Consider the following 14,700-nt stretch of genomic DNA (forward strand, 5'->3'; position numbering starts at 1 on the left):
ATTTGTCAGCATATGTGAGGATCACACTGGGTTTTGGTTATTGCGTGGTTTGGATGAACTGTTTTATTATTCTTATGGAAAGCATCTGACCGCCTTGTTTCACTCTAACATAAGATTGCAAATGCTCATCAAGCGGACAAAACAAGCAATTGTTACATTTATTTTAGGGGAAGCGTTTGGTTTGAGTTTGAGGTTAGTTTAGGACTTTATGCATTTTTCCCCAATCAAACAATCAATAATTTTGTGTGTGTGTGTGTGTTTGCTTGTTTGTGTGTTGTTGGATGGGCTGGATCGCCCGCAGCAACACCAGGAGGACTTTGCTCGACGAAAGCCAGAATCTCTCACACACATTCACGTACACTGTGAATGGTCCGTGTGTGAAATAGTGGCAGGGATGCAGAGACGGGTCCAATGGGCGCTGGCACTGGAGTCCACGTGTGTGTGTGTGTGGGGGTGGGGGGGAGATTCACAGCACATCTCTCACTTTTTGGGGGGGTTGAGTTTAGGATAGGGGTTTGAGAGCCTCCCCTTTAGTGTGTGAATATTCATGATGTGGTCCGGGCATCTCAGTAGCATATTGATGAGTGTTGAAGTGATTCCTAATGTGTTGAGAAGACATCCCTGCAGGATCTCAACTCTCTTTTTCTATTCAAGCGACGGGACCATTCCTCCGGCTTGAAAAACAGAACACTTCATTATTTCCATGACGACGTCAACACTTAAAAACGCCACGCTCGACCTTCGTCGCGCTCTCAGGGCCATGTAGGCTTTTCTTGGTTTTTTATTTTTTTTTCAGTCAGGCACTTCAAAGTCATTGCATAATATTTCCACAGTCAACTTTGTGAACAATTTTGTTTCGATTTCCTGCGGGTCACGCACGCACATGGATATTAATGTTGACTTGAAATATGATGTTTGCTGGCTTTTTATTGCACCTCACACATTCCTTTGAGGAAATCGGGAGGCGAGGCACCAAGCTCACGCTGTCAATAGACAAATGGTCAAAAGCTGCCAATAATTGACAGCCATTATAACTGCATTAAAAAATATTCTTAATTTTACATTTTGGTATTTTTAGTCTGTTTTCTATTGGTTAAGTGTTCTCAATTTATTTAATTATTTACTTTTTTTAGTTAGTTTATTTGTATTTTAGTTGCATATTATATTATATTATATTATATTATGTTATGTTATGTTATGTTATGTTATGTTATGTTATGGTTTGTTATGTTATGTTATGTTATGTTATGTTATGTTATGTTATGGTTTGTTATGTTATGTTATGTTATGTTATGTTATGTTATGTTATGTTATGTTATGTTATGTTATGTTATGTTATGTTATGTTATGTTATGTTATATTATTAAGGTGTGACTAGTCACTTGGTGTTCAACCAAAGACTCAAGTTGCTCTGCTAAGTGGCAAAAAGAAGACAGAAGATGAGTTTTTGGAGTTTCTGCGCGGTAGTGAGTGCAAACAGGACAAAGGCGGTCTCGCTGATCCACATCTTGTCGCTCACTCGCTGCAACTATTTTTAACGGCAGTCGCTAATTAGCAACACGCTAATTGGCATGGGTGCACGCCGCAGGAGCTTGGACGATGACGTACGAATTCACGCCTTGACGACCGCTTTGTTTCATCAAGTGGCATAATTGTTATCAGCAATCAAATATTTTGTGTGTGTGTGTGTGTGTGTACGTGTGTGTGTGTGTGCGTGCGTGTGTGTGTGTGCGAGTGTTGAGACAATCAATAATTGTATTGATCTTGGCTGAGACGATGTGATGTGTTTCAAGTACATTTTCTTCTTCACTCCATCAAAGAACGAATGTGTGTGTGTTTGTGTGTGTGTTTGTGCGTGCTCACTTGTTAAATGTTCCTCAAAGTAGTCCACAAGAAGAGGATAAAAGTCTGGATTTTTTTATTTTTTGCCAGCAGAAAGTACGATGATTGAATGATAAACATGAAAAGATTCATAAGATGAAAGAATTACAAAAAATGGACACCCAAAAAAGATGATGTGGACAGATGGATTGATTCAAAGATGGACAAAATGGACAGATGAATGAAATGTTTGATTAAAAAAGATGGGCAGATGAAAAAATGCATGATGGAGAAACGAAAAATAGACAGAAAACATGAAGATAAATGTGAAAAAATCAATGGATCGAAGATCAAAAAATACGAACGGGTGAAAAGATGAAACAATAAACAGACTCTAAAGACGAGCAGATGCTAAGGAAAAGATGATCGAGAGACACAAGATGGATGAATGAAGAGAAAGATGTGGAAAGACGGATGACAGAAAGATGAGGGATGGACGGAAGTAAAGATGGAGTGATGGACAGATGAGGATGGAGGTGAAGAAGGAGGGTTGTGATGATACCCGCTTCGTCATTGATTCCCTGTTGTTTCCTCTCTTTGCTTTTGTCATCCATCCATACTTCACCCCTCCAAAAAAAAAGAACATATACTGTACTTCTGTTTAAAAAATACATCGAAACAGTTTCGAAATCAGACACAAGGAGACACCGCAGTTGAACTTAGTGTATTTTATTGTAAAGCTATGAGGAAGAAGTAATTACATGTCATCATTTCTTTGATTTGCTCAGCAAAACCACCCCCCCCAAAAAAAACACTGACATTGATTCCAAAGTCAAACATGCGAATGGACAAAGAAGGAAGAAGGAAACAAAGCAACAACAAATAAAAAAAAAAAACACGTCATCACTCGACATTCCTTTGCTATAACATCATTTTTAAAAAAATCAACAAAAACATCTAAATCAAAAGTGGACGAGCGGCGCGACGAGCCTACGCGAGCCTACGAACAAGGACAAGCTTACGCGCCACGTTTCCTTCACACGCTTCGAGTATAGATACAAGATAATATATATATATATATATATATTTATATATATTCATATTTGTCATCTCATCAGAAAACAAAAAGAAAAGTACAATTGCATGTACATAAAACTGTACAAAAACAAGGCATCACTAGCATTGTTTCTATAGAAATATAACCAACCCACAGCAAGTCTACAAACATGGACAGGCTTCTTCTCAGTAATTCTTAAAAAAAAAAAAAAAAAGTGTCCTGCTTCAAAATTGGTAAAAGTTTCCGCAGGCAATACTTTCCTTTATTTTTTTGTTACCTTTGTTGTGTGCGTCAGAAGGTTACAAAAGTTGTGTTTACAAACTTCTAACGCTAACTTGTTAGCCTAAAAACCTCTGCCACATACGTAACAATTATGGTAAGAAAAAAAATGTCGGCTAGTGTGTTCCATTTGAAAAATATTACCTTTTTTAATTCACAAAATTAGAACTCTACTGAAACAATTAACTGGAGGGATTGTAGCAAATTGATTTGTAACGTTTATTGGCACTTGTCATAGGTTTGACTAAATTTGTTTTTTTACATTACAAGAAGGTTGATTTAGTTTTAGCAGCCTGAATCATTCATAATTAACTGGGCAAGTTAAGAGCTTGTAAGAAAATGACAAGAAACCACGTTTGGGAGTTAGTCGTAAAAAATTGTTGTTTTTTTTAGCATTGATCAGTTTGTCACATTAGAAAAATACTGCAGTTCCTTCACATAAAAAAAAGACATTTTTGTAAATAATAAAAGGTCAACATGAATAACCATTAGATTTCATTTTTTCAATCATTTGCACTACTCTTATGTCTCACTTTATTTATTTATTTTACGTAATGCAAACATGATTTTTCTAGCTTGAATGATTCCCACATCAATAACTTGTGATTTAAGACTTAGAAACAAACATCTCGATGTAACTTGTGATTTGTTAACACCTTTGAAGGTATTGAGATTCCTATTTGTGGCTAAAATGGAGAGCTGGTTACAAATTGGCATTTCATGTCATTGTTTGCACGTCTCATATGTTGGATCAAATCGGCATTCATTTTTCTGGTTTCGATTCATTTAGGTGTCAGAAAGTTGCGATTCTTGTCATTTTTGAAGGACTGACTTTGTTCGTGGCGAGTTGTTGTGATGATGTGCCGATCAGGTGGCAATGGAGTTGGGAGGTATAAAAACACAGTGTGCCCGCTCATTTAAGTTTTGTTAAAAAGGAGAAAAAATTAAATATTATGTAGAGCACATATTGATACAGGAAACCAGTAATTGACTGATCAAATGGGAAAGCTGACAGCCTCAAAACTTTTTTATATTTATAAAGTCTGCTTATTTCATGCTCAGAATTATAATACACAATACAAAAACAAAAAAATGTGAGTTGTGGTAAATGTCCTTTCCAACGCTTATCACTCCATTGGATAAAAACGTTGAAAATTTGAGTCTCAAATTGTACATGATTTGTTTTGAATACAAAATACTTCAAAGAACTTTAACTATGTGTTCTTCTCTTTTTTCTATGTAATGTTTTTAACAACCTGCCTTTCTTCGTCAAACCCGACTTTTCCGTTTTTAAAAACAAAATAATCCGGACACTCGCCACTCGTGCGGTACACGCTACACAAGGCACCCTGTGGCGTTAATGTAAGACGCGCTCAGTGTTAGCGTTAGCATGTAGCGTGTGCGGGAGGGAGGATTTGTCAACAACTTTACTTTTCACTTTGGGTGACAGTTGAAGAAATCAGCTTTGTCTATACGTTGAACAAGACAGTTTGATTTTTGATACAAGAAATGATTCATTGTCAGAGGAATTTTCCAGTCTAAAGATTTGCAAGCAATACAAGGATAGAAAACAAAACACTTTTGAGTTGTAGTAACTTATTAAATGTAGCTGCTGAAAAGTTCTTCAAAAACAAGATCAATTTTGCAAGCATGTTGGCATTTTTTAAATATTTTTGTTTGCCCAATAAATCGTATCACAATTCTTTTTTAAAACCAAAAACATTCAACTCGATAACATGGGCAACTGTGCTATTAGGCTAATGAACTGCTTCGTCCTTAGGAGAGCCAGAAATGTTGCAAATGTTGTTCTGAGACTTTTTTGTGGGTCTACTCATAATAGACATGTCTACCAAATTTCACGTTGCGAAATCAAACACAAATCAGGAATTCGGGGTAATTTTATTGACCAACGATGATTGTGAAATTTTGAAGTGCTGTTTTCTGGCAGGCTAATAAATTAAAGTGGGTTAAAAAAAAAAAAAAATTTCTTTGCAGGGTCAAAAAGTCTCAAATTAAGACGAATAATTTGTGACACTGCCTTTAAACTTTAAAAAATGAACTGCACTCTTTCTCACACGTGCACGCACGCACACACACACACACACTAAAAATCAACAGAGGCAGCAAAAGGCCACAGAGGGTCAGCTGAGGTTAATTGGTGGCAAAGAGTAAATGTAACCTCCGTCCTCCATCTTTACCTCACGCAGCAAAACACACCGGCCGCTTGGGAGGCGCAAAGTGGAAAAAAATGACCTGATTCCTGACGGCCAGGGCGAGGGGAAAGATGAAGAGGAGGAGGAAGGTTGAGGCGTGTGTTGGGCCTTGAAATGGAAATACTTCTTCATAAACTACTTTTTAGATTAACAGATTTGGAAGCAGATCCCTCCAACAAAGTAGGCACCAAAACCAAACTGAAATGTGGCCCTCAATAGGGGAAATCATAATAAATGTTTTGATGTCAACATTCTGGCTCCTCCCAGGATGAACAACAGTTGTTAATTATGATGATTATGTTGGGAACAATTTACATCAACTTGATTATTTGTGCTGATTTTTATTACGTTGATTGACTTCCTCTGTTGATCAATTCTGTGTCAATCAAAATTGAATTGACAACAACAATCACAGAAACATTTTGGATTTACTTGAATATTACTAATTACAACCTTGATGATGACGACGACGATGAAAGTTTCAGTTTTGATCTGGCAGTAAACTTGTGGATAACTTCCCAACGATTTTGTCCCGTCACGAGCGCCCCCCCCCCCAAAAAAAAATTCTGCAGCGTCTGTACATGCAAAACTCATCAGTCCAGCGTGACGTCACATGAGCTTTACAATATTGTATTTACATGTGGAATTAGGGAAAAAAAAAAAAGATTCCCTCCATATGTTAACGAGGCAAATATCCTCGTAAAACAAAGGATAAAAAACAAACATGCCAGATTGTTTGACGTCCAGAAATTCTTCCCCTAAATCCAAAGAAAGAAGTTCAAAGTCAGGCTAGATAGTTTCACACAGAATAGTGAGAAAAGATTTACAACAAAGCCCACTCGAGGGGGAGGCGTTGGGTGGTGGGGTGAGATGGTGGGGGTGAAAAAAGAAGACACAAAGCAGTTTGTTGTTTACATTCCTTCCATTTCCTCATTTACAGCTGATTGGCTGGCACAAAGCCAGGTGGGCGGGGCCTAGAGCAGTGGGCGTAAGGGAATGTGGGGTGTGCTAAAACACAACCAGGCACAGGTGAGGTGTTTAAGGGCAGGAGAGGTGCTCGGTGAAAGGTTTGCTGGAGGTGGTGAGGTATTCAGGAGAACCCATGAGGTGTTTCGGGCATCGGGCGTTTATTTGGGTATGGAAAGGCTTTGGGGTTATGGTGAGGTCATGGAGGGATGGGAAATGTGTTTCATGTGTTAACGATGTGTTGAGGCGCTCACAAGCAATTAGGGAGGTGTTTGGGCTTGTAACAAAGGTGTTTGAGAGCTCAATGAAATGTTTAAAGGGGTGGTGAGTTGGTTGGAGAATATGGTTTCCGTTGGGACAGTAAGGTGGTTTAATAGAGCAGGGATGTCATTTGGGGTGGTGAGGTGTTCAGGGGCTGTAAAGGAGGTGATTGAGGGGTGAGGTGGTTAGGGGTGGGGGTAGTGTTTTTGAGTGGGCATGAAGGTGAATAGTAGGGCGGAATGGTATTCAGGGGACAGTGAAGGTAAGGTTTCAGATCCTGGTACGGTGTTGAGGGGGATAGTGAGGTGGGCTGGGGTGGTGTTTTTGTCAAGGTGTTCAAGTGAGCAGCGTCAAAGGAGAGTGACGCGGCACGGTCCTCCCTCACAGGTAGATCTCCCTCTTGGCGGCGTGGCCTGTGGGGGTGGTGGCTGAGTGGAACTCCACTGCCTGGCTGAGGGGGATCTCCTCCAGGCCGCAGTCTTTGGCAGGGGTCTGGCCGGCGGCCCCCAGGGGGTAGGCACTGCTGTAGGGTGTCATGAAGCGCATGTTAGCAACCCTGCCACCGCCCACACCACGCTCTTCCACGGGGACGGGCTTAGGACTGCCGTTAGCCACGGGTGGAGGCGGGTCGTGGGTGGCGTCCATCTCCTGGTAAGGCACGAAGGTGGACAGCTTCGGAGGAACGGCGGCCCCTTTGGGCACCTTGCGGTTCGGCGATGGCTGGCCGGGCATCCAGCATGAGTCCGAGTGGCCGAACTCGGTGCATTCACGCGTGCAGTTGCCCGTCATGGCCACGTCCGGTAGGGGCCTCAGATCTGCAAAACACAACACACGCTTAATAAGTTGTGTTGCCGTGACAACAATGAAAATAAACTTTAATTAACTTCATACAGTATATAATGACAGCTTCCCCAAGGGATGGGGGACCTCCACGGGCTGTGTTTGATTAAAACTGTTATGAAAAAAGTGGAATTCATGCAACTCTGGTGGGCAATCTCCAGGGCGTGACGAAAATGAAAAAGATGCACCGCTGTAAACATTGATTTCATTCCAGTAAAAACGTTTTTGTTCCAGTGACTAAATGCTGCCAAATCATCCAAAATCAATCAATAGATGCTCCATAGAAGTTATTTTTGAAGGGGGTTGGGGTGCCCTGGAAAGGGGTGTGCTAACTTTGACAGAATTTTAAAAGGGGTGAGTGGTATAATAAGTTTTGTGATGGTGCTTCTGTGATGCAAAATCACTCTGTAGATGTTTAATAAGATTTGTTAGATGCTTTTGAGGAGAATGCGGCGCTGAGATTAGCGGCGCGCCAGCGCTGTCGGCTGTGTTAAATGATGTGCGTGAACAAAGCCAATTAGTAGCCCAACAGGAAGAAGAAGAAAAAAGAGAACGAATGATATTGAAGAAAAGTGGGAGAAGAAAGAATGCTGAAAAGGTCAGCGAGGCAAAAGGCAAATGTGAAGCGCGTGTGCAGAAAGTAACCTTTCTCTCCCCACGCGTGACATTAGATCATTCTCTAATACCCCGGGCTCTGAGGAATAGAGGGTGCAAGGCGAGGAGGGGTGCGCGAGGGTTCTGTCCTGGCCGGTAAAAGCAGCCCCCCTCCTACTTGCCCCCCCAAATGGCGTCCGTCCGCTTGTTGTCAATTGAAATTCATGGCCTCCATTTTGCAGGCAGCGAGCGAGCGAGCGAGCGCCGCTGCTGACTCGCCAACATGCTCACTCACACATTTCTTATTCCTGCTTTCTCTCTCGCCTTTTATTATTCCCGCTGGCTGATGTACGGTTGGTTGGCGCTTGAAGGACTTCCTGAGTAAAAAATGCAGCTAATGCTGCGTCATGAACTTTGCATTTGGTCCTTAAAACGTGATTTCTATTCGATTGTCATACCATTGCGGCCGACTATTTCAAACTTTCTCCCCTAAAGGTGAAACAATTAATCGATGGTGGGGCGAGAGGCTCCGCTGACAACTGGGCGAATGGGGAGCTGTCCAGAGTGCTGAAAACGTTCTGTCTGGCTCCTCGTGTATTTTTGTGGAGAACAAACGTCAACTGAAGACTTGCAAGTCAAGTATGAGCCATTCTTTTATGTGGGTGTCTTAAATTGACAATAATTTGATTAATTTGAATCCTTGGATTGAGGATTTAAGCGTCATTTATTTAAAGAGATTTAAGTGTTGCTTTTGAAAAATTGCTGAATTTAGAATTAATTTCAATAGTAACATTTGTATTGTTAAAAAATTATAGCAACTACCCCCCAACCAATCACTTTTGGGGGTCACATTCAAACTTTGTCTAGTCACTGTTTATTCTCACTTCAACGACTTTTGCAGAAATTCAATTAAACGGCAATTACTTAAAGGACGCAGGGACGATGACGACGAAGGTGAGATGAAGATGGAGGGAAATAAGAGAGGGAGTGAAGGGAATGAGCTCTTTCATGTGTTTGGCAGTAAAGGAAGGAGACGGGAAATTATCAGCAAAAGAAAAATACTTGCGGAATAAGAAATATAACAATAAAAAAAATGGAAAAGTTGCCCACTCTTTCAAAAACACCCTTGTCCCCATTTATGACGTCTGAAGGACAAAAAAAAAACGACAAAAGGCCATTTTTTTTCGCCAATGAGCAATTTTCAAACCTTTTTACACAGTGATTGTGCAAAAAGTCCACGTTGTTATTGGTGCCTTTCACACAGAACATTTTTTTTCTCCTCCTTTTTCACACAACTGCTGGAAAATTTCTCACTTCCGCTTTTCTGCAAATGGTCTGTTATGCAGCCACAACAATCCTCAGAAGTCAGAAATTTGTCTTGGTCCCTCCCATCTACTTTGGTACCTTTCACACACGACAACAACACGTGGAAGAAGAAAAATGAGAAAACGTTGTTGGTTGTAAGCTGTGTGAAAGGAAATTTTGATGGTTAAAAACACAAAAAAAAAAATCCGTTTTTAATGGCAGTGCAATTCATTCCACTTGTACTCCATTCTAAGGTGGAAAATGTTGGTGTCCTTTTCCACAAGGGTTTGAAACTTTTACACAGTCCAGTCTTACATAAGGAAAGAGAAATAATCACTTTTTGATGGTAGAGTGAAAGGTGGCCAGTGTGAAAGTAAGTGTGAAAAATGGATGGTGGTTGTTAAACTTCCCAGCCCCCGTTCCTTCTTTTGGCTAATCCCCTTTCACACACTGACCTGCCTCTGTTATGCCTTTGATACGACCTGAAAAGACAGGAAATTGTCATGGTCTCTCTTTTTGTGCCTTCTACCTTTCGTAGAAAACAGCCACATGGGAGGAATCTGGTTGTAAAGGGCGGCGTGAAATTCAGATTGTCCTGAATGAGGAGATGCATTCCGTGCTTGTGTGTGCCTGCGCATGTTTGATGCTCGAGTTTTGTAGCGTTTTGTATTTTAACATTTGTGAAAGAATCGGACAGAAGGCGCCTGAAGCGACTTCAAGTGCAATAACGCTGCAGCAGCTTCTCCAGCACATAAATATTTGACCACTGCGAGTTGTGCGTATGTGTGCGTGTCAGAGTGTGTGCGTGCGTGTGCGAGGTCTTTAAAGCTGCAAGGTTTACTTTACTTTAAATTCACAAGCTGACCTGAATACAAAAATGGTGCCTTTTGTAGCATCCTTCTATTTTCTTTGTTGCTCGTCCTCATTAGGTTGCGGGTGAGTTGGAGTTGATCACATGGATAAACCTTGGATTGTTAACCAGCCAATTGACAGAAATAGACTACCAATCACTTACGCTTACATTTAGACAATTTCGTTAATAAATGAAAAATATATGCTTCAAATTGGAAAAACTAGCTTTGCAAGACACAAGACAGTATTGTTGAGTTAAAAGAGAAATATAAGTACAGATCAAATATAGACTAGGTGCCACATTTCACAGGTCAAAATAGCAGAATGGTCGTTTCGGATGCAATGGCAATTAATTGGTGGCGAGTAATGGAAACAAGCACGAGTAGTTTTTTGTCGTATCAGATGAGAGCGGAAGCGTTTCAGTTTTCTCTCGTTGTAAATGCAAATGGTGTGGTTATCTTTCGCAAGGCGATTGATGGCGAGGGGTGGCGATTGATGGCGTTTAGTTGAGACATTATTTTTTCTCCTGTTGGGTCGTTCGACAGTAGGAGTTTTTCTGTTGCCGTGAATCCGTGTTGCCTGGTTCAAACATTTTGAGACACAAATGTGTCATGGGAATTTCTTGAATGTCATAACCAGTATGTGACAATTGATGGCACGCATATAGTTTATTTGATTTATTGGTGTGAGAGTGAAATGATTAGGGTTTTTAGAGCAGAAAAAAAAAACACTTCAGAAGATGAAAAAGTGGAATAGTCAACTGATGGTGCATGTGTGGAGACAGCTTTCTGTCAGTGAAATACTTCAGAAGATACACGATTGATGGACATGTGCTCATAGTGTTTTCTGTTGCATCAAAAGAAAACAAACTGGAGAAATTTTAGTTTTCCATTTTTAAATCAACCATTACACATCTGAATAGCGTGCGGCCGATTGATAGCGCATGATTGACGCATGCACACGTTGTTGTTTTCCATCATGTCATATGAGCGCATTGGAGCTGTCATCGCGTTGTAGATTAAAAGCGTTGTTGGCGTTAACCCGCACATCAAAACAGGAAGTGGCCTTCTCGCTGGAAATAAGTGACCCCGCCCCCCTCTCGGCACCCCGTCGCCGTCTGGATGCGTCACGCTCGCACCCGCCAGAACGTAAATAACATCAACAGCAAAGTAAATCAACGCACATCTGAGGCAGTACAGAATTAGCGGCGGTTTGACAACAACGCCGATGATTATTAATAGAAGAAGAAGAAAGAGAAGGAGAAGGAAGAGTGGTTGTCATCCCTGCGGTCTGGCCCTACCATGACAGGAAAATTCAATTATCCAACAAAAGTGAATAAATTTGCAGAGTCGGCGCCCGCGGCGGTAAAATCTCCCAGGATGCACTAAGGAGCAAGTGAAGGTGGGAGGGGCCACGGGGACCAGGGGACTCATTAATGGGACGCCGCCATCTTAGAATTATGCAGAAAGCAAAAAAGACCCCATGCGAGAGTAAGAACTTCCTCACACACGAGTGAAGTCATTGAAAACTTCCCAAGTGACAGTGAATGATATGGTCTCAAGTAATGAAAACATCTACGTAGAAAAGTGAAAAGTTCCATAAGGAAACAGGAAGTGTAAGGAAATAGGAAGTGAAAGTATCCACCATGCAGCAGCAACAACACCAACTAGTGTTGGCTCGTGAGTGAACGATTTGTTCAAAAGAAAGATTTTCTTTTTCAGTGAACGGTTCATATGACTTCAACCAGTAGGTGTCGGTAATGCGCATTGAAGCTGGTGCCACCTCGCCGTAAAGTAAAACGAAGAAGAAAATGACGTCACTTTCCGTTCACGAGCGAGTTGAAATGGCCTGTGATTAGGTACAACTCATGGACACTTCAATAGGTACACTACACAAGGTGAAAAATAAATGAATAAATAAATAAGAAAGTATAGCGAACGATTTGTTGAATGATTCTTTTGAACAAATCTTTTGAGTGAACCGATTCTAAAGATTCAGTTCACTTGAGAACTGGAATGCACATCACTAGTACAAAAGAGTTCAGACGGCCATGGACTTCCAGGTCGAAATAGCCGACTGGTTAGTGATACGCTCCCTTGCTCTGTAAGACCTGGGTTCGATCCCAGGTGGGACCATATACCTTAGTGTGCTTTTAGTGAAAAGTGCCACACCCGCCCTCACCCCCACTTTCTGATTGACACTTCAATAGGTACACTACACGAGGTAACAAATAAATAAGTAAATAAGAAAGTATAGCGAGCTATTCGATGAATGATCCTTTTGAACAAATCTTTTGGGTGAACCGATTCTAAAGATTCACTTCACTAGAACTGGAATGCACATCACTAGTACAAAAGAGTGCAGACGGCCAAGGGCTGCCGGGTCTAAATAGCCAACTGGTTAGTGATATGCTCTCTTGTTCGGTAAGAACTGGGTTCGATCCCAGGTGGGAGCAAATACCTTAATGTGCTTTTATTGAAAAGTGCCACACCCGTCGTCACCCCCACTTTCTGATTGGCTGTTTGATCTGTGACGTTATTCGGACACTCTATTATGTACACCATCATTTTCAGGTTTCAGGTAATGAAGTGGCCTGTTATTAGGTACACTTGAAAATGGCAGTGTACCTATTGGAATGTCCAAGTGACGTTACAGATCAAACAGCAAACCAGGGGTGTCGACCTCCAGTCCTCGAGGGGCCGCGTTCCAATATGTTTTCCAAGTTACAATCGTTAAACACACCTGCGGGAAAAGTTTTAGCTTCTTTCATGGTCAAAAGGAGCTAAAACTTTTCACGCACCTGCACTTAACGAGGGAATCTCACGGACACTCCATTAGGTACACCGCCATTTTCAAGTGTACCTAATAACAGGCCACTTTATTAGGGAAATATCATGGTCAAAGGTCACAGGTGTCAAGCTCTAGTCCTTGGGGCCGCATTCCAACATGTTTTCCAAGATTCCCTCGTTAAGTGCACCTGCGTGAAAAGTTTTAGCTCCTGCAGAACGTGAAAATGACCAAAATCTTTTCACGCAGGTGTGTTTAACGAAGGTAACTTGGAAAACATATTGGAACGCGGCCCCGAGACTAGAGCTTGACACCTGTGACCTTTGACCATGATATTTCCCTAATAAAGTGGCCTGTTATTAGGTACACTTGAAAATGGCGGTGTACCTAATGGAGTGTCCGTGAGATTCCCTCGTTAAGTGCAGGTGCGTGAAAAGTTTTAGCTCCTTTTGACCATGAAAGTAGCTAAAACTTTTCCCGCAGGTGTGTTTAACGAGGGTAACTTGGAAAACATATTGGAACGCGGCCCCGAGACTAGAGCTTGACACCTGTGACCTTTGACCATGATATTTCCCTAATAAAGTGGCCTGTTATTAGGTACACTTGAAAATGGCGGTGTACCTAATGGAGTGTCCGTGAGATTCCCTCGTTAAGTGCAGGTGCGTGAAAAGTTTTAGCTCCTTTTGACCATGAAAGAAGCTAAAACTTTTCCCGCAGGTGTGTTTAACGAGGGTAACTTGGAAAACATATTGGAACGCGGCCCCGAGGACTAGAGCTTGACACCTGTGACCTTTGACCATGATATTTCCCTAATAAAGTGGCTTGTTATTAGGTACACTTGAAAATGGCGGTGTACCTAATGGAGTGCCCGTGTGATTCCCTCGTTAAGTGCACCTGCGTGAAAAGTTTTAGCTCCTGCAGAATGTGAAAATGACCAAAATCTTTTCACGCAGCTGTGTTTAACGAGGGTAACTTGGAAAACATATTGGAACGCGGCCCCTCGACGACTGGAGGTCGACACCCCTGGTTCGCTGTTTGATCTGTGATGTCACTTGGACACTCCATTAGGTACACCGCCATTTTCAAGTGTACCTAATAACAGGCCACTTCATTACCTGAAACCTGAAAATGATGGTGTACCTGATAGAGCGTCCGAATGACGTCACAGATCAAACAGCCAATCAGAAAGTGGGGGTGAAGGCGGTTGTGGCACTTTTCACTAAAAGCATGCTAAGGTATATGGTCCCACCTGGGATCGAACCCAGGTCTTACAGAGCAAGAGAGCGCATCACTAACCAGTCGGCTATTTCGACCTGTAAGTCCATGGCCGTCTGCACTCTTTTGTACTAGTGATGTGAATTCCAGTTCTCAAGTGAACTGAATCTTTATAATCGTTTCACTCAAAAGATTTGTTCATTTGTTTACGAGTCCGAGACGTAATTTCCCGTTCTCAAACGAGACGAGTCAGTGACGCGACCTCCCGTTCAGTGAGAGACTTGCCAACCGATTAGTGTCTAGGTGTTGTATTATAGAAAGAAATGCGTGAATTACCCGAGCCAATTATTATTATTATATATAATAAAAATTCCTTGAATGATTCGTTTGAACGAATCTTTTGAGTGAACTGATTCTAAAGATCCAGTTCACTTAAAAGAACTGGAATGCACATCACTAACACCAACAGAAAAACAACACATTCCCTCCGATACGACATTTGGGTAAAGT

The 14,700-nt window shown here is 41.5% G+C and overlaps 1 protein-coding gene across 1 annotated transcript in view; it reads right to left on the bottom strand.

Annotated features, from left to right (window-relative positions):
- Positions 1–2,534: 2,534 nt before the first annotated feature.
- The window catches only part of LOC125965703 (protocadherin-1), a 79,701-nt gene continuing 67,535 nt past the window's right edge, over positions 2,535–14,700 (bottom strand). The window contains exon 5 of the mRNA XM_049733955.2: positions 2,535–7,412. Coding sequence (XP_049589912.1) covers positions 6,979–7,412 — 434 coding nt within the window. The 3' untranslated portion in view covers positions 2,535–6,978. The remainder of the gene's footprint in view (positions 7,413–14,700) is intronic.

The sequence above is a fragment of the Syngnathus scovelli genome, chromosome 1, assembly GCF_024217435.2.
Source record: "Syngnathus scovelli strain Florida chromosome 1, RoL_Ssco_1.2, whole genome shotgun sequence".
Classification (NCBI taxonomy): Eukaryota; Metazoa; Chordata; class Actinopteri; order Syngnathiformes; family Syngnathidae; genus Syngnathus; species Syngnathus scovelli.